We start from the raw sequence: 18,932 nt of genomic DNA, 5'->3' as shown, positions 1-18,932 counted from the left end.
AAATGTGATCCTTTAACACAGTTCTCCAGCTCAAAGAAAGGGGTCATTGTGTCAGTTCAGGTCCTCCTAGAGCATATGCCAAGATGGGATTCAACATGCAAGAACTTATTGAGAAACATGTTTACGAAGGGTGAAGGGGAGAACGAACAGGAATAGTCAGACTCAGATTACGACGCAGGTCTGTCTCCTGTGAAAAGGGAAAGGGAAGGAAGGAAGATTGGGCAGCAAGAGCTTCAAACTGCAGATGAGTTCTGAGAAATTATTGACCACACTGATGGAAATTCCCGCAGTACAGATTGCCTGTTAGAGGAGGCCCACCTTGGGCAGAAATGGCCTGGCTCTGGTACCCCCACTGTGTTCATTCATTGGCTAGGAGCAGCCAGAGAGCGTGTAGCCTTGTGTGAATGTTGCAGCACATCTAAAGGTGTGGCGGCCCAGGCGCCTGGGTGGCTCAGTCGGTTAAGCGTCTGACTTCGGCTTAGGTCATGATCTCACGGTCGGTGAGTTTGAGCCCCGCGTTGGGCTCTGTGCTGACAGCTCAGAGCCTGGAGCTTGCTTCAGATTCTGAGTCTCCCTCTCTCTCTGACCCTCCCCTGTTCATGCTCTGTCTCTCTCTGTCTCATAAATAAACATTAAAAAAAATTTTTTTAAATAAATAAATAAAGGTGTGGCGACCAGTGGCTCTCAGCTATGTTCTTGGTAGAAGATTCTCTGGAAGAGTGATCTGTATAGGTATACAGCTACCACAATCATTCACTCAATTATGCATCCTGGGAGTCATGACTCATCCCTATCTCTAAGACCCAATCTACTGGCAAGTTCCTAACCATTTTACCTCCTAAGTATCCTTCATGTCTGTCCATTTCTATCTCCTTCACCACTACCACCATCATCTTGCTCCCATCTGGTGGCCATCTTTCTTTTCTTTTTTCTTTTTTTTTTTTAATGTTTATTTTTGAGAGAGAGAGAGAGAGAGAGAGACTGTGAGCAGGGGAGGGGGAGAGAGAGAGGCAGACACAGAATCCAAAGCAGGCTCCAGGCTCTGAGCTGTCAGCACAGAGCCCCACATGGGGCTCGAACCCATGGACCGTGAGATCATGACCTGAACCGAAGTGGATGCTTAACCGACTGAGCCACCCAGGCGCCCCCAGAACAGCCTTTTAAAAATAGAAATCAGGGTACTTGGGTGGCTCAATTGGTTAAACTTCCAACTCTTGGTTTCAGCTCAGATCATGATCTCAGTTTTGTGAGATGGAGCCCTGCATTAGGCTCTGCACTGGCAGTGTGGAGCCTGCTTAGGATTCTCCCTCTCCCTCTATCTCTGCCCCTCTCCCACTCACTCTGTCTCTCTTAAAATAGATAAATAAAAACAAAAAAAAATACAAATCAGATCTGCTTAAACAACATCAGTGATCATAGGATAAGGACCTAAGTCCTTAGCATGACCTTCAAGGCCCTGTTACAGCTTTAGCCTCCTGTGGACTTGGGTTGTCCTTCCTCTCTCTGCTCCCTCTGAGCATCAGATAGATATCTGATAGATATCAGATAGACAATCTAACCTGCTTCCAGTTCCCCAAATGTTCCAAGTTCTTTCCTGCCTCTGGACCCTTGCATATGTTGTTCCCTCTCCCAGTCATCTCTTCTCCAACCCTATGCCCCTTTACTCAGTTAACTAACCCTCATTCCTTTGCTACCAGTTCAAATATCATTTCTTTCTGCCTTCTTTGACCCTCACACAAATCCAAATCCTTTGTCATTCTCTCTCATAAGTGAATTAAATGCACTTTTGCAGCATTTAGGATGGTATTCTAAATTTGACTAATTATCTGATTGACTACTTCACTATAAAGTGTGTTTTCTGATAGCAGAGACTATGTGTATTTTTGCTCATTATTGCATTGCCAGCATTAGCAAAGTGGTTGCATTTTGTAGTTGCAACAAAATATTTGTTGAATAACGGAAGTATCTAAAAGGGTTAGTTGATATATATTTTTTCCTTTTTATCTGAGTCACTCCAAGCGTTTTATTTTCTAACCAGCGAATTCTATTTCTTTCTGTTTGTATCGTTATCCAGCTGTGTTGCATGATCTCTCCTCACGTCTACTCCCACCCTTCGCCCATGGTAAAATCTCTGAGGGCTGGCCTTGGACTTGGATTTTGGGTCTTCGCTGATGAGCACTGCAGGCCTGGATAATGTGCTTGTTGCAAAACTTACTGTAGCACAAGATTTTATTCTAGAGTTAGAAGGCTAGGGAGGTAGGAAGGAAAAGAAAGTGAGTTGCCCCCCAAGAGTTGGGATACAAAGTTGCGCTTTGAAAGTTAAATTATAAATCAAACCAATCAAAGCAAAAATATACAAAATGCCCCCTTAAAGAGAAATAAGGGCTCCAGGACCTACAAGGCCTAACAGTACTGTCACTTAGTAAGGCCTTGCTCTACCTAAAAAAGAAATACGTTCATCTGAGGAGGGACAGCCCAGGTGGCATAATAAGGAGAAATTAGGTAATACAGATGGGGCTGTCCACCAGCCACCATCTCCAAGAGCAGTGCTGGCCAGGACAGCGGGAGCGAGTGGCCTGTCCTCACAGCAGCTTGTTTGACCTCTGATGTGGAGGAAGATGCACCACGCTGTCCAAGGCTGATAAGTCAGACAATTCACTCTTCTCATTCTGACTTCAAGCTCACCAAGCCACCTTCCAACAATTAGGTTCCAAATTGAACAGTTACAAGAAGAGAGTGCAGTCACCAGTCTCATGTTCCTGACTGTTTTGCATCTAACAGTAATGGTTAAGCTCCAGGTTTTGGAATCACATGGCCTTTATTTGAACACTTATATACTGTACTTGCTAAGCTTGGGAATTTCCTTCATCTTTTGTAGCTCAGCTGAAAAAAATATCACAATATACTGCACCATTACAGGGAGAATTAAATGAAGCAATGCATGTAATGTACTTAGCATACAGTTTAGCAAACAGTGAATGAAATCAGTAAGTTGGCATTCTGATTTTCTACAACATAGATTTTTAATCAACACTGGAACACTGAAAAGACGAAATTTTATATCCCATAGTATCAAAGACCAAATCTGGACTCTGGGAAATTACCAAGCTGATAGACTATATGCTAGCCTTTTACCTCTTGGCACCTCTCTGGTCACATGTGTAACATCTTGTAAAAAGTAACCAGGACTTGGCTTTATCTTTTTGGATCTCTGCCTCTCTTTTCCTAACCCTCATCTCCCAGACATACTTTTTATGCAGAAACAGATTTACCTCTACTTTGCTCTCATGGAATCAAGAATGATTATCCTATCACAAGGAAGAGCTCCAAGGCTTGCCTTGATTTTTTTTTTTTCTTTTTCCTTTTCCTTCATACTACAGACCAAAAGCATCATCTCCTGGAGGGGGAAACATGGGCTCTTATTTTTCTAAGATCATCATTTGGCCTGCTTCACTTCCCCATGTGCTCTTGAGGGAAATACTGCAAACACTTAGAAACCCACAGCATGAGTCACAAATCAAGTCCTCCATCATGCAGGGAACGTGCCTGAATTTCAAAGAGGCAAACCAAAGTGACTGGCAGATCAGGCAGTTAATCTGTTTTTCTGTTCCAGTTATCAGACTGCTCTATGACAAAAATGAACAAACACGTGGCAAACTGTGTTTGGAGTATGGAGTCTTAGCAACATTTTCCAAGTAGGACGGCTTACAAAAAGTATTTTCAGATCTCAGTAACTGATGCAGGACAGGGCTGTGGGGACTTGTGTCCAACTTCAACTGCAGCGGTGCTCTAAGAGAACTTGGTCCACTGGCATAATTATAGGGGCAAATTGTCAGGCTGAGTGTGAGGTGCCTTCCAAAATGACTGCAGTGCCTCCTCAGTCCTTCTAAGTCATGATAGCACAGTCCAAACTTTGAAAACTATCTTATTATCATAGAGATCTCCAAATTTTATCAACTGACATTAGAGAATGTCTATCAAGCATCCAGAAAAACAACAACAAATATTTTCTCCCTTACATCGGTTCATTTAAGTCCTACAACCTTGACGTAGGTATGGTTATCATCCTCATCCTACAGGGAGTAAATACTCTGCCCCAAATCACACAGCCAATAAGTGATAAGCCTCTAAATCCTTGGGTATTGATGGGCACCAATTAGTCCAGGGAGTCCAAGTCTTAAGCTTGCTGTTCAGTTTTTCTTAATCAAATGAAGAATCCCCATTTCCTTGATACCACTGACTTTTTATTTCTCCGCTGACCCAGGATGAGGAGCCTGGTACCTCATGGTCACGACCAGGCTGTTCGAAGCTACGGAGCCGCCAACTTGGCAGAGGGACCAGTGCGCATGCCCAGGCTTGGGGACAGGGCGACCCCAGCTGGCTCAGCGCCCCCACCCGAGACCCCCTCAGAGGCTTGCTCCTGGTCGCCCAGGCCAAACCCGCCTCCGGACGCCAGAAACCCACAAAGCGCCGCCACCAGCCCCGAAGCCGAAGCAGGCGCTAAGGGGCGGCCTGGGAAGCAACCCCGATGGACCGAGGCACAGTAGGCCTCGCGGACGAACGACGGCGCGCGGTGGGCCTCTCCACCTGCTGCCCGGACGCGGCCCGGGCCCCGTCCTGCGGAGGTGTTCGCGCCAGGCTCGCTCCGGCGCCTCAGGTGGACGGGGTTCCCGCCCGAACGCCGCCCGGCCGCCCGCGTGCAGGCCCGAGACCTGAGCCCCCGCCTCTGGCTGCCAGCCCGCGCTCCGCGTTCACCGCGCTCGGCCGGGGCCCGCCTCTCGGCATTTTCGCTTTCGCTTTCCTGCCGCTGTTGTTGAGGAAAATGAAAGTGACCGTGGCCGTGGCCCGGGCCGGCGCAGCTGCCGTCGGGGCGAGGGACACACAAAACGGCGGCGGTCGGCGAGGAGCCTGGGAGCTGGAGCCCCTACCCGCGCCAGACGAGGTAAGCGCAGCCCCGTGGCGGCCGCCTCGCGGGCTCCTCCTTGCGGACCCGGCGGGCGGGACGCCAGGCGGGCCTGTGACGCACGGGCGGGTCTTGCGGGGGGCTCCTGCCGCGGGGCTGGGGTGGCGGCGACGCGGCAGCGCCCGGGCCTGCAGGGCTCTTGTCCTCCGGGCCCGGCTGAAGACCACCTGAGGGAGCTTAGAGCAGCGTACCAAGGATGTGGCAGCCCGGGGCCGAGGTCGCACCTCGGCAAGACAGGCCACGGTTCCCATCGCACGTTTCCTTTTTGTACGACGCCACCGGTCCCCCACCCCCCACCGGGCTTCAGTAAAAATCGAAGTGGGGGTTGTATAAAATGCTGAGCAGAGTGCTTCACCTGAGCTCAGCAGGGAGAAACTCATAATTTACCCCTTCGTACCTGTGAGACTCCTCTTCCCCACTCAGCTCCACTCCTCCTGTAGTTTGCCTTTCTACGTTTTACAGATAGGGTGCACTTGGGCGCACCTGGGGTGCCTTCCAACCGTTCCCTGAACTGGCAGGCTTGCAGCTCGCCTCTCTTGGTCATAGGCATGGACATCAGCTAGGCCAGGCCGTCACCCTCTCCCCAACGCTCTGTTCGTGAGAAGACAGGGGCTCGCTCCAACCCTGGGGCTGGCGATAATGGTCGGGGATGGGTGCACTCAGGGACTGAGTCCTTCCCAGACCAGGAAACTTTCTGTCCACTGCATCTGCCCGCAGAAGGGTGAAAGATGAGTGCTCTCCTCCCGTTAACGCTAAGTTGATCGTGGGGTGCGGGAACTGGGCTCCACCTCAAGGCTGTGGACACAACCACTGGGAAGACATGGGGGGGGGGGGGCGGTGAGATGTGTAATGTCCCCAGGGGTAAGTGAAAAAGGCAAGACAAAAGAAGGAGTATATCTAGGGTATGTATGTATGTACGTGTATGTATGTGTGTGTATATATGTATATCCCAGAAAGCCAGTTATGTGGGACAAGCATACACTGTAGAAGGCACTAAGTGTTGAAAGTAAAGTGGCTTACTTGACTTATATTCGAATGATGACGGTTTTTGTAGCCAGTACCATGAACCCTCTTTTAATCAGCGTTTGTCTCAATAAAAATGAATTCAGCCTGGGGCGCCTGGGTGGCGCAGTCGGTTAAGCGTCCGACTTCAGCCAGGTCACGATCTCGCGGTCCGGGAGTTCGAGCCCCGCGTCAGGCCCTGGGCTGATGGCTCAGAGCCTGGAGCCTGTTTCCGATTCTGTGTCTCCCTCTCTCTCTGCCCCTCCCCCGTTCATGCTCTGTCTCTCTCTGTCCTAAAAATAAATAAACGTTGGAAAAAAAAATTAAAAAAAAAAATGAATTCAGCCTAATCACATGGATCTGATCATAAGGCCCATTACTAAAACAAAACTTGAATAATCTTAACTTTGAAAATAGCCATCCGAATTTGACAAAAGATGACATAAGGTCCTGATTTTTTTTTAATTTTTTTTAACATTTATTTATTTTTGAGAGGGAGAGAGAGCACGAGTCGGGGAGGGGAGACAGAGACAGAGAGACACTCACAGAATCTGAAGCAGAATCCAGGCTCTGAGCTGTCAGCACAGAGCCCCACATGGGGCTCAAGCTCACTGACTGCAAGATCATGACCTGAGCCGAAGTCTGTCGCTTAATGAACTGAGCCACCCAGGCGCCCCCATAAGGTCTTGATTTTTAAACCATGGAGGTTTTCTCCTGCCTTGCTCCAGGGCGGTGTTGAGTATTCATTGCTTTTAGAAAACGCTGCCTTTATCATGAGGCAAAAAAATCAATTCTTGGATTCAATCAGTTATTCCTTTTCTTCTGAATTCCATAATGTCCTGTTCTCTCCCTTCTGTTAACTAAAGTTCAGCTGTAGTGGATGGTTCTCTCCCTTTGCTCCCCTGTCTCCTGTCTGCAGGGGGAGGAGGTGGTGTAGTGGGGACAACATCCACTACCTTTCTACCACCCTGTGTTTTTTCTTCCCTGGAAACTGAATTACTCAGCTGGAGACCAAGCAAGCCTCTGGCTTTCCCACTACCTTCTTTTCTCCGTAGTTTTATGTTTCATTGAGTTAGCCTCCAACATGTGATGGACTTTCTTAAATTTTTCACTGAAAAGTAATGCATGGGATTTTATTTTTCTTAGTATCTCAGGTCTCACAAATTTAATTGCTTATATATCTTAGTTCATGGCATACTATAATCCTTGGTCCATTTTGAGTCTCTCATTTTATTTCACTTTGTTATTTACTCCCTTTATACTCCATTTCTCTCTCAACACCCTCCTCCCCATGCGCACACAGACAGGAGGCCATGCTGGCGTATTTGTTCGTTCTTCCAAAGTACATTTCATTGTATCGTCTTAGAACACGTATATCTTTGAAACATATGTCATGTTTTGCTTTTGTTGCACTTAACTAAATAAATACTATTATGCTATAAATCTCATACTATTTCTTTTTTCCCTTCCACATTATGTTTTTGAGTCGAACCATAATGCTGTATGTAAGTCTAATTCATTACTCCTGGCTGTTGCATAGTTTTGTATGAAAAGTATACACCACAAGTACCTAACAGCCTCCTGGGGGTAGACATCGGTGGCCTGTAAGCCCTTGCTTGCATGAACAGTTCTGCACCAAACATCCTTTTGAGTATCTCCCTGTGGCCTTGTGCAAGAATTTTTTTGATAGACAGACAGATATGGAACTGTTGGTAAAAGACTGATGTCTTTTAATAAAAACTGCTACTTTGTGCTGCAGAATGACTTCATCGGTTTCCTCCCACCAGGAGTGCATAAAAAGTCACTTTTCCAACAGCTGCTGGCACTATTATTTAATTTACTAATTTTTGTCAAACTACTAGGTTAAAGCAGTACTCCATTTCTGTTTTAATTGAGCATCTCATCATATTGTTTTGTCATTTGTGAACTGTCTATCCATCTAATTTGCCCTTCTTTTCTTTCAGATTTCTGATATTTTTCTATATGGGGTTTGCATTTTGTTCCTTATTTTTTTGTTGTTGTTTTATGTATTGTTGTTTATTTTATTTAAAACCAAGTTAGTTAACATATAGTGTAATAAATGGTTTCAGGAGTAGAATTTAGTGATTCATCACTTGTATACAACACCCAGTGCTCCTCCCAACAAGTGCCCTCCTTAATGCCCATCACCTATTTAGCCCATCCCCCCACCCAGCACCCCTCCAGCAACCCTCAGTTTGTTCTCTGTATTTAAGAGTCTCTTATGGTTCCTTCTGTATTGGTATCCTTACATGTTAAAGTGTTAGTCCTTTGTCAGATGTGGATGTTTTAAGTCTTCCCCTAGTCTTGTCTCCCATCTGTTAATCTCACATATGGTCTCCTTTTTATTATTAACTTTATTGAGATATAATTTTTATACCACAAAATACACCTATTTAAAGTGAACTCATTGGTTTATGGTACATTTACAGAGTGGGTAACTATCATCATGATCTAATTTTAGAATTTTTTATTACTCCATTAGCAGTCACCCTCCAGTTTCCCTCAATACGCTCCTTCCAAGCCCTAGGCAAGCACTAATCTACTTCCTGTCTGTATTTGCCTGTTTCTGAACATTTCGTATAAATGGGGTTCTACAGTATGTTTTTGTCGTGACTGGCTTCTTTCACTTAGCATAATGTAGTGTAGATTTATCCACATTATAGCCTATAGCAGTAATTTGTTCCTTTTTATTGCCCAATAATATTCCCTCATGTGGGTATACTGCTTTTGGTTTATCTGTTTATCAGTTGGTGCACACTTAGGTTGTTTTTACTTTTTGGCTATTATAAATAATGCTTCTGTGAACATTCATGTACAGTTTTTGTGTGAACACATATTTCCGTTTCTTTTGGATATATACCTAGAAGTGGAATGGCTGGATCATATGGTATCTCCATGTTTAAATTTTTGAGGAAGTCCCAAATGATTTTCTAAAACGGCTGCAACATTTTACGGTCTTACCTGCAGTGCATGAGGGTTCCATTTTCTTCACATCCTCACCAACACTTGTCTGTCATTTTGGTTATAGCCAACCTAGCAGGTGTGAAGTTGTAGCTCATTGTGGTTTTGATTTATGCTTCCCTGATGGTTAATGATTTTGAACATATTTTCATGCGCTTACTAACCACTTGTATATCTGTATCTGCTTTGGAGAAATGTCTATTCAGATCTATTTTTTTAATGTGTATTTATTTATTTATTTTGAGAGAGAGAGAGAGCAAGTGGGAGAGGCAGAGAGAGATGGGGACAGAGAGAATCCCAAGTAGGCTCTGCACCATCAGGGCAGAGCTTGAGGTGGAGCTTGAATTCACGAACCGTGAGATCATGACCTGAGCCAAAATCAAGAGTTGGTCGCTCAACTGAGCCACCTAGGTGCCCCTATTCAGATCTATTTTTAAAGTTGGATTCTTTGTTTTTTATCATAGAATTGTAAGTTATTTATATATTCTTGATATTTATCCTTTCTCAGATGTATCAGTTGCAAATAGTTTCTCCCATTCTGTGAGTTATCTTTTCACTTTCTTGATGGTGTTCAATTTTGTTGATATCCAACTGATCAATCTTCTCTCTTACCTGTTGTGTTTTTGTGTCATATCTAAGAAATTCTTGCCTAACTCAAGGTTGTAAGGGGTCATTCCTATGTTTTCATCTAAGACCTTTATCGTTTCAGCTTTTACATTTAGGTCCATTGTCTTCTTCTTCTTCTTCTTTTTTTTTTTTTAACATAAATCTTTAAACTTTGTGTAGTCACATCCATCATCTTTCTCCTTTTAGCTTGAGCTATTTGCATCTTATTTTAAAAATCCTTACCTACCTGAAGATCAAAAAGTTTTTCTATATTTTCTCCTACTAACTTTGGTTATTCTTCTACATTTACATCTTTAACCCAGTTGGATTTTGTTTTTATTATGGCTTTGTAATATATCTTAATATCTACCTTTTTGTTCTTTTTCAAACTTTTCGTAGCTTGTCATGGATTTATTCTTTAATAAATATTTTAAAATCTGTCTGTAAAGTTCACAGAAGTCTTTCTGAAATTTTGATTAGAAATTAATTGAAATCATAAGTTCATCTGTAAAGAATTGACACCTTTTAGTGTCATGCCATCTCACTTGTGAGTATGGTCTACCTCTGCATTTATTCATGTTTCTTTTATATACTTTAATACAGTTTTTCAAATTTTCTCCACAAGTCTGTTATACATTCTTTATTAAGATAATTCCTAGAGAGGTGCCTGGGTGGTTCAGTCACTTGAGTGTCCAACTCTTGATTTCGGCTCAGGTCATAATCCCAGGATTGTGGGATTGCTCAGGTCATATTCCCAGAGTTGTGGGATCGAGTCCCATGTTAGGCTCCATACGGAGTGTGAAGCCTGCTTAAAATTCCCTCTCTCTCCCTCTACCCTTTCACCCGCTCCTGCTCTTTTGCTCTCTCTTAAGAAACAAAAATTCCTAGATTCAATAATATTACTATTATAAGTGGTTTTTTTTATTTTTTTCACATTGTTATAGGTTACACTGTTACATATCTTCTCTCTCTCTCTCTCTCTCTCTTCTCTCTCTCTCTGTCTCTCTCTCTCTCTCTCACACACACACACTCTCTCTCTCTCTCTCTCTCTCTGTCTCTCTCTCTTTGGTTGGTTACTGTTGGTGTGAAGAAGTGTAGTCACTTGTTTTTAAGTTAGTCTCATATCCAGCTATCTTTTTGAACTCCTATTAATTCTAATAGTTTTTCTGTGGATTCTCTTGAGAGTTTTGTGTGAAATAACTATACCAGTTGCAAACACTGACAACTTTTGACTCGTTCCTTCCAATTTTATTCTTGGTTTTACTTCTTATTATTTCCTTGTAGTGGTTAATTTTTCTATAATTCTATTACATGTTGGTGGGGATAGCTGGAATCCTTGTCTTGTTCCATTTCTTAAAAAGAATATATGTAGTTTCTCTATTAAGTATGATGTTAGCTATAGGTTTGTATCCCTTTCCTTAGGATCTGAGATATCAAGGAAAATAGATAAAATTCATGCATTAGTTTCCAATGAAAAATTTTGTAAGAAAATGCATCAATATGGGGCTAAAGTAATGAATAATCAAGCGATGAAGGAAAGAGGGTAGTGGGGAAGACAGGGGTTTGGTCTCCTAATTCTGTTTCAGCTCCCAAAAGCTGGTTCTTGTTTTGTTTAATGTATTTATTTTTTAGTAGTCTCTATACCCAGTGTGGTGCTTGAACTCACAAACCCGAGATCAAGAGTTGCATGCTCCTCCAACTGAGGCAGCCAGGTGCCCCTTGTTTTTGTTTTTAACATGAATTAGCATTGAACTTTGTCAAATGATCTCTCTGTGTCTGGGGAGATAATCATCTGGGGAGATAATCGTCTTCCCCATACCAGTTTTCAATGTATTATTAGAGTGTATAATCTTAGCTACTGTAACAGCCCCAATGTTTCAGTGACTTAAACCAATAATGCTATTTATTTATCACTCAAGACACAGTCGAAGGTGTTGGGAAGATATCAGGCTCTCCTTCACTTAGTTGTTCAGGAACCCAGGCTCTTTCTAGCCAGTTGCTTCCCCAACTGCTAGGACCTAAGTCCTTCAGCGAGTTCTCTATGATGGCAAGAGAGGACACATATCACTACTCCTCTCATTCCGTTGACGAGGACTAGTCACCTGGTCCCACGTATTTTAAGGTGGCTGGGAAGTTTAATGGTATTCCCAGGAGGCAAAGGACAACAGAGAGATGTTGAGCAGTAGTAACTTCTTCCATAATCCATTAATGTAGTGAATTACATTGAGAGATTTTCTGACTTTGAACCATTTTTAAATATTTTATTATGATATATTCTTAATACTTTTTTGGATTTGGTTAGGTAATATTTTATTTGGGTGTTTGGCATCCATGTTTAGAAGTGAAACTGGCCCATATTTTCTTTTTATGAACAGTCCATATTCCAAATTTCAAAATTATAGCAACATTAGGTTGGGTGATGTTTCCTCCTTTTTTTTTTTTTTTTTTTAATTTTCCAGAGTAACACATTTAAGGAAAGAGTGTCTGTTCTTTGGAAGGTAGTAGGATGCTCTTGTAAAACGTCATAGCCCTGAAACTTTATGGAGAATAAGTTTTTTAGATTACTTTGGTTTTGGAGTGCCTGGGTGGCTCAATCGATTAAGCATCTGACTCTTGATCTCAGCTCAAGTCTTGATCTCTGGGTCATGAGTTCAAGCCTCATGTTGGGCTCTGTGCTGGGCATGAAGCCTACTAAAGAAAGAATAGAATAGAATAGAATAGAATAGAATAGAATAGAATAGAATAGAATAGAATAGAATAGAATAGAATAACTTCAATTTCTTAAATGGTTATTCACATGTTTATGCCAATTTTGGCATTTTTTTCTAGAAATGTATTGATTTCATCTTTGTTTTCAAAATGTATTGTCATGTAGTTATTTACAGTTATATAGTTATTTATAGTTACATAGAAAAATACAGTTATATTGTTCTTTTATAGGTTTTTAAATGTCTGTCATATTTGTCATGCCTTTTTTTTTCTGTAGTCTTTTTTACCCCCATATTATTCTTGTTCTGTCTCCCTGTGTTCAAAGAAATACTTTGATCGTGATGAGCCATGATACATAGAATTGTTGAATCACTGGATTGTACACCTGAAACAAATATAAAAGTGTATGTTAACCCTACTTAAAATTAAAAACTTAATTAAAAAATAAATTCAAATTCAAAAAACCTCACAAAGAAATACTTTTATTTTATTAATCACCTTTATTTTTTGTTCTGTGTATCTTCTGTTTCACTGATTCTGCCCTTATATTTATTATTTCATTCCTTCTTATTTCTTTGGTTATATGCTATTTGTAATAGATTCAGTGTAGGCACTTGTAAAGTGAGATAGGAAAACCTGCTCCTGTCTCCTATAATTGCACTCTTTATAGGCAACCACCATTACCAAATTAGTGTTTTTCTGGATCCTTTTCTCTGCTTATGCATTTTTCTACAACTTTTCTAAACTATGAATGTCCTGGGCCTCTTTTTCTGGTGTACACACACACACACACACACACACGCACACACATCCATTAAAATGGTATATCATAATTTATTTACTTGTTTTCCAACTAATAGGAAATTAAGTTGAAAGTCTTGGTTTTTTAATAGTAGAGTTTAATTGACATGCAAGTAAAACCTTGGTTTACGAGCATAATTCATGCCAGAGACATGCTTGTAAACCAAAGCACTTGTGTATCAAAGCAAATTTCAAGAACCATAGGCTCAGTTGTGATCACGTAACATTTGGTGTCATGTACTACTCATATTGCAAGACATCGCTCATTTATCAAGTTAAAATTTATTAGAAATGTTTGCTTGTCTTGGCACTGGCAGAACAAGTTACTCACAATTCAAGGTTTTACCATATATTTATTTTGGGCCTTATTTCTGCCTTCTTGTTTTGCCAAATATTTATCATGAGTTCTTCCTTTTCTTTTTGTTCTTATGACTTTTCTGGATTAATCAAGGTATCTGTTTCCATTCCTTCCTTCTTTTTTTTTTTTTTAGTTTATTTATTTATTTTAGAGAGAGGGAGAGGAAGTGTGTACTTATACAAGCAGGGAAGGGGCAGAGGGAGAGAGAGGGAGAGAGAGAATCACAAGCAGGCTCCATGCTGTCAGCACAGAGCCAGATGCGGGGCTCGATCCTATGAATAGTGAGATCATGACCTGATCCAAAATCAAGAGTCACACGGATGCTCAACTGACTGAGCCACCCGGGAGCCCCTCTTCTTTCTTTTTATTTAATGAGTTGGAATTCTGTACCTTACAGGGAGCCCTCTTTAATTTCTTAAGCATAAACAAATTTATGTTTTCCTATAAACACCAAAAGTTAATCAGAACCTCTAACCTCTTCCCAAACATAAGAAACTCTTTATGTTTTTAATTCTCTTGTCCCTTACTTTCCCTCATAGGTGCAAACACACATTAAGTGTCTGCCCAGGAATTACTGAAATAATCTGGAAGCTTCCTATTGTTATTAATTCTTCATACTTCAGAATACACTTTTCTTTTTCTATTTTAGAAATCTTTTGTTAACAATTGCATTCATCTGTACAAGTGCATTAAACTGCATTTGTGCAGTGGCCCTATCACATTAGGATAGGAAGGCTCACACATATGTTTCTTTTAGAGTTTTCATTAACTTTCTGAATTATTTATAGTGGTTGGTGTCTCGTGAGTAATGCTTCTCTGGCTTCCTTATTTCTCAAAAGTCTACTTTGGAATCCATGCTATTCTGAGCCTCATTTGACCTTTGCTGGCACAAAAACATTCTGAAGTATTTGCCAATGCTAGTCACTTCCTCATGTTTTACTTAGTTTACTTTAGCTTGGTTAAACCAAGAGCAATATCAGTTTGTGTAAACTTACCACTAACTGAAGGTTCATGTAATCGTCCTGCCCCAGGGTCAGAGACTGGCTAGAAGAATATGAAAATCGCTTTGAAAATTCAGCTGGTGAATATCTTACACTATAACGCTTAACGTTTTAACATTTGTGTTTATAATACTTAACTATTTGAGGTTGGAGCCAAGTGGGCACTCTTACATTAAAACTGTGGTGAAACTAATCTGGATGGTGTTTATCAAAAGCTTTTTTTTTTATTGTAATTTTTAAAAGATTTTATCTTTAAGTAATCTCTACATCCAACATGTGGTTCGAACTCACAACCCCGAGATCAAGAGTCACTTGCTCCTTCGACTGAGCCAGCCAGGTGCCCCTATCAAAAGCTTCTTAAAGTGTCGACATCTTTTATTGCAGTAATTCTACTTCTAGAACTATATTCTAAGACGTGTTCCTATGAGAGGTGATGTCAGGTGGTGCAGGGTAATTCCAGGTGGAACACATATGTGGCGTCGTCTCACAGGATTCGCATATTGAGAAAGTTATTCATTCCCTGTCAATTCCTTTTCAGTGTTCTGATCAAGGGAGGGAGAAAGCTGTCAGTTTGGTGCTGCTATGTCTTTAACACCTCTCTAAATTTTCCCAATCTCCCTTTTGATATCAAAGAATGAGCAAAAGGATAGCAATATCTTAACTATATTTTCACAACGGTTTTTTGTTTTCCATTGTGTTTGTCTGTAAGATTGCCTTCCTTTATGACATAAGATGCTGGTTTTCCATTTATAGTAGTAAATAAAGTTTGCTTTTAAGATTCATTTATTATTTAAGGGCAGGAATTAATTAATTTAAAAAGAAATATTAAGTATAGTACATATAGTATTTAATTTTGGTGAAATAGTTATGGTGACTTATGGATGACTAAAACGTGCAAAACATGACACTAAAGAATAATCAGAGCTTCAGATGCAGATTTAAAAAAAAATTTTTAATGTTTTATTTATTTTTGAGACAGAGAGAGAGACAGAGCATGAGCAGGGGAGGGGCAGAGAGAGAGGGAGACACAGAATCGGAAGCAGGCTCCAGGCTCTGAGCTGTCAGCACAGAGCCCAATGCGGGGCTCAAACTCAAGAACTGTGAGATCATGACCTGAGCCAAAGTCGGGTGCTCAACCGACTGAGCCACCCAGGCGTCCCCAGATACCGATTTTAAATGGAGTGTTCTTATATAGGAGGCTGTTCCTCTCAGTGAGACTTCTGCTATCAGAAAATTGGAAACCAGGGCGGTCAGGTGGCTCAGTTGATTGAGTGTTTGATCTTGATTTCGGCTCAGGTCATGATCCCAGGGTTGTGGAATCAAGCCCCACATCAAGCTGGGTTGGAGATACATATGTTTAAATTTGGATGTCTCCTTGCTAGGTTTACAAAACCTCTGTTCAGAAGAAAAATATGTTCACTGCAAGGTCTAATGCTTGGCAGAAACAATTTCTACCTTTTGCCTAGTAGAAATTCCTAGCGAACTGCAGAACTTTTTTCTCGAAACTCTTGGATTCTTTTGTGGGAATGGGGTCAGCAGGTCCCTATTGAGAGACTAGATGATGTCTGTTTCTGAGAGTGGTCTCACTGCCTTGGTGCAGGCTTCCTCTTTCTACAAAGGATGCTGGGCCCTGGCCAGGGCCAGACAGCCTGGTCCTGAGCCTCAAGAAGGCCTATTGCAGCATTCCAGTGACATCTGCCAGGTTGTAGCAAGACCTTTGACTGGCCAACTCCCCCTTTCCTAGGGTCCCTCAACTCCTCTCCACTCCCAATGCCACCACTGCTGTGATTCAAATTGTCACATCTCTTGCCTGGATAACACAGTGACCTCCAACTGGTCCCTACTTCTCATTACCTCTTGACTATTTTGTCACAGAAGCCAATGTGTGTTAGTCTCTTATGGCTGCTATAACAGATTACCACAAAGTCTGAAGGTCAAAGTCCTAAAATCAAAGTTTCATCAGGGCTGTGTTCCTTTTGGAGGCTCTGGAGGAAAATCATTTCGTTGCCTCTTCCAGATTTTTGAGGCTTCCTGCATTCCTTGGCTCATGGCCCCTTCTTCCATCTTTTGAACCAACAGGTCTTTCTCAGGTTGTACTGCTCTGATGCTCCTCTTCTATAGTCACATCTTCATCTGCCTCCCTCTTGTAAGGACACCTGTGATTACATTGGGCCCACCTGCATAATCCAAGATCATCTTCCCATCTCAAGATCCTTAATTTATCACATTCTGCCTTTCTCCATGTTAGGGGATATATTCACTACTTGCAGGGATTCAGACATCAACATCTTTGGAAGGGCCATTATTCAGCCTACCACGTAGTACAGCATTTTAAAAACACACACACATCCAATCACATTACTCCTCTGCCTAAAATTCTCACATGGTGCTCCAGTCCTCAGAGGATGCAAGCCTCTCAGGGCTGGGGGTGCCATACAAGGGCTGCCTCCCTGTACCTCCTCTCTCCCTACCCAGCCTCTGGCTTGCTGTCTGTGTTCCAGCCTTTGCACATGTTTTTTGCTCTACACTCCATTCCAGGTCTTCCCAAGGCTTCAGACAAGATCAGGCCTCTTTAGGATGCTCTCAGAGTGGCTTGCGCCTTTCTGCTGTCACACTTAACCACAGGTCGTTATACCTTTGCATTTATTTCAGTGATCATTTGATTAATATATGCTTCTCCTATGTGAGTAAGTACTCCATACAGGCAAGGACCATGTGTGGGTTTTGCCCTTTGTTGGATCCCAGCACAATGTCCTGCTTATGGTAGATGGTTAATAAGTACATGGGGATAAATGAATAAGTGAATGCATATCAATGGTTTTGTCATCACCCTCTGTTCCCTTACCCTGCTGCTGCTTCTGAACAGCATTTATTGCTCCTTCTCTTGTCACATCCCTCCACCAGAATGGAAGCCCACGTTAGAAGGGACTTTGTCTTTTGGGTTCATTCCAGGTCCTAGAGCAGTGTCTGGTCCATAACAGGTGCTTGATAAATGAGGGATGCATGATATGCAGGATGCTCAGATCCTCTCTCAAAGTTTTCATAGCTGACCCCTCTTTGAAATTGGCCATTATCAAGTTCTTCATTTTAATTATTCATATGATAACTTACTAATCAGGCAAAGCAGCAGAGACCTTTAAAATATTCAATTTTTTAAAAAGTTTATTTATTCTGAGAGGGAGTGAGCATTTGTGTGAGCAGGGGAGGGGCAGAGAAAGGGAGAGAGAGAGGAGGTTCCCTGCTGTCAGTGCAGAGCCAGACTTGGGGCTCGATCCCACGAACTGTGAGATCATGACTGGAACCGAAATCAAGAGTCACACACTTAACGGACTGAGCCACCCAGGCGCCCCTAAAACATTTTTGTGAGGATTAAATGAGTTACTAAATGTAAATCATTTGGAGCAGTGTCCGGTACTTGGTGAGCTCTGTGTAAGTTTGCTTGTTGTTGCTATTAAGAAATGCTTGAGTCCTTGATAGTTTACAATTTACAGTTCTTACTATGTCGTGACTCTGTGGTGGGATCACAAACTGAACTGAGTGGGTTCTCCTGGCTCCTGCACCTGGGTGGACCCAGCTGTTGCAGCTGCCTGTGGACAGGCCAGGGGTGGGAGTGGGGGAGGGCAGTTGGTAGGCACTTCAGGTGGATGATTTGGTTCATGACTTGTGCATTTTCTTGTTTTGCCTGCAGATGGCAGCATGCCCTGGACTTGTCTGCACCGCAAGTGGCCCTGAGGAGGGACAGCAGGGAGACAAGAAAATGGACTCCCCTCTGCAACCTGCAATGTGAGCAGTTGTGTGAGGATTGTTGATGTTCTGTTTCGACCCCATTCGCCCTCCACAGATAATAATTCTAAGTTTCCTATTTGGGAATAAGAGTACTTTCTGTCCAGAAGGCTAAGGCCATTGTGCTGCTTCTTGGCATTGTGATGAGATCTAGGAGAGACTTCCTGATTTTCAGCACCTGCTTGGTTTGATGCTGTTCTTTCCTGACTTGCAACCCCTTTAGGGCCGTGTGTGACAGGGATTCTGTGACAGTTTCCTTCAGTGTCACTAGTCCTTCTTTGCAAGGAGCTTGATGATCCCTGTCCTTCATCCTACCCTCTGCCTGCTTTGCCCCAAGACTCTGTGTGTCAGGCACTGCTATGCGGTTTATATCTCATTTGGCCCCCACAAAAACCTGGTCAAATAGCAAATATTATTCCTTTGTTACAAATGCAGAACCAGGGCCCAGAGATTAAATTATGTACAGAGGTGATATGTGGCAAGCCAGGGTGTGCAGTCCAAGGTCTCTGTCACTCTTGCCTCTTATCAGAAAATGAGGCTGGCCACCTATGGGTAGAGGATGAATCATATTTGTGCTTGTAGACCAGAAAAAGGAACAAAGTAGAAGTAATGGAAAACAAAATTAGAGTCCCTAAATAACCTCACTCTCTTAAATCTACATCCTAACTTCACATAATCCTATTTTTCTTTATTTCTTTTAACCTGAATTATTGACACACTAGCAAAA

General features: G+C 42.3%; 1 protein-coding gene across 6 annotated transcripts in view; it reads left to right on the top strand.

The window, feature by feature from the left end:
* Positions 1 to 4,266: 4,266 nt before the first annotated feature.
* Positions 4,267 to 18,932, top strand: part of LOC147584477 (uncharacterized) — a 134,380-nt gene continuing 119,714 nt past the window's right edge. For 2 of the 6 annotated variants that reach the window (XM_086704460.1, XM_086704467.1), the window contains exons 1-2: positions 4,267 to 4,942; positions 18,111 to 18,205. In XM_086704460.1, coding sequence (XP_086560586.1) covers positions 4,529 to 4,942; positions 18,111 to 18,205 — 509 coding nt within the window. In that variant the 5' untranslated portion in view covers positions 4,267 to 4,528. The remainder of the gene's footprint in view (positions 4,943 to 18,110; positions 18,206 to 18,932) is intronic. The other 4 variants (XM_086704474.1, XM_086704471.1, XM_086704493.1 and 1 more) reach the window with 3 other exon arrangements.

This window comes from Puma concolor, chromosome A1 (assembly GCF_028749965.1).
Source record: "Puma concolor isolate L17-30 chromosome A1, mPumCon1.1.hap2, whole genome shotgun sequence".
Taxonomy (NCBI): domain Eukaryota; kingdom Metazoa; phylum Chordata; class Mammalia; order Carnivora; family Felidae; genus Puma; species Puma concolor.
The sequence above is the reverse complement of the archived record's forward strand: the minus strand, read 5'-3'. Positions and strand labels throughout refer to the sequence as shown.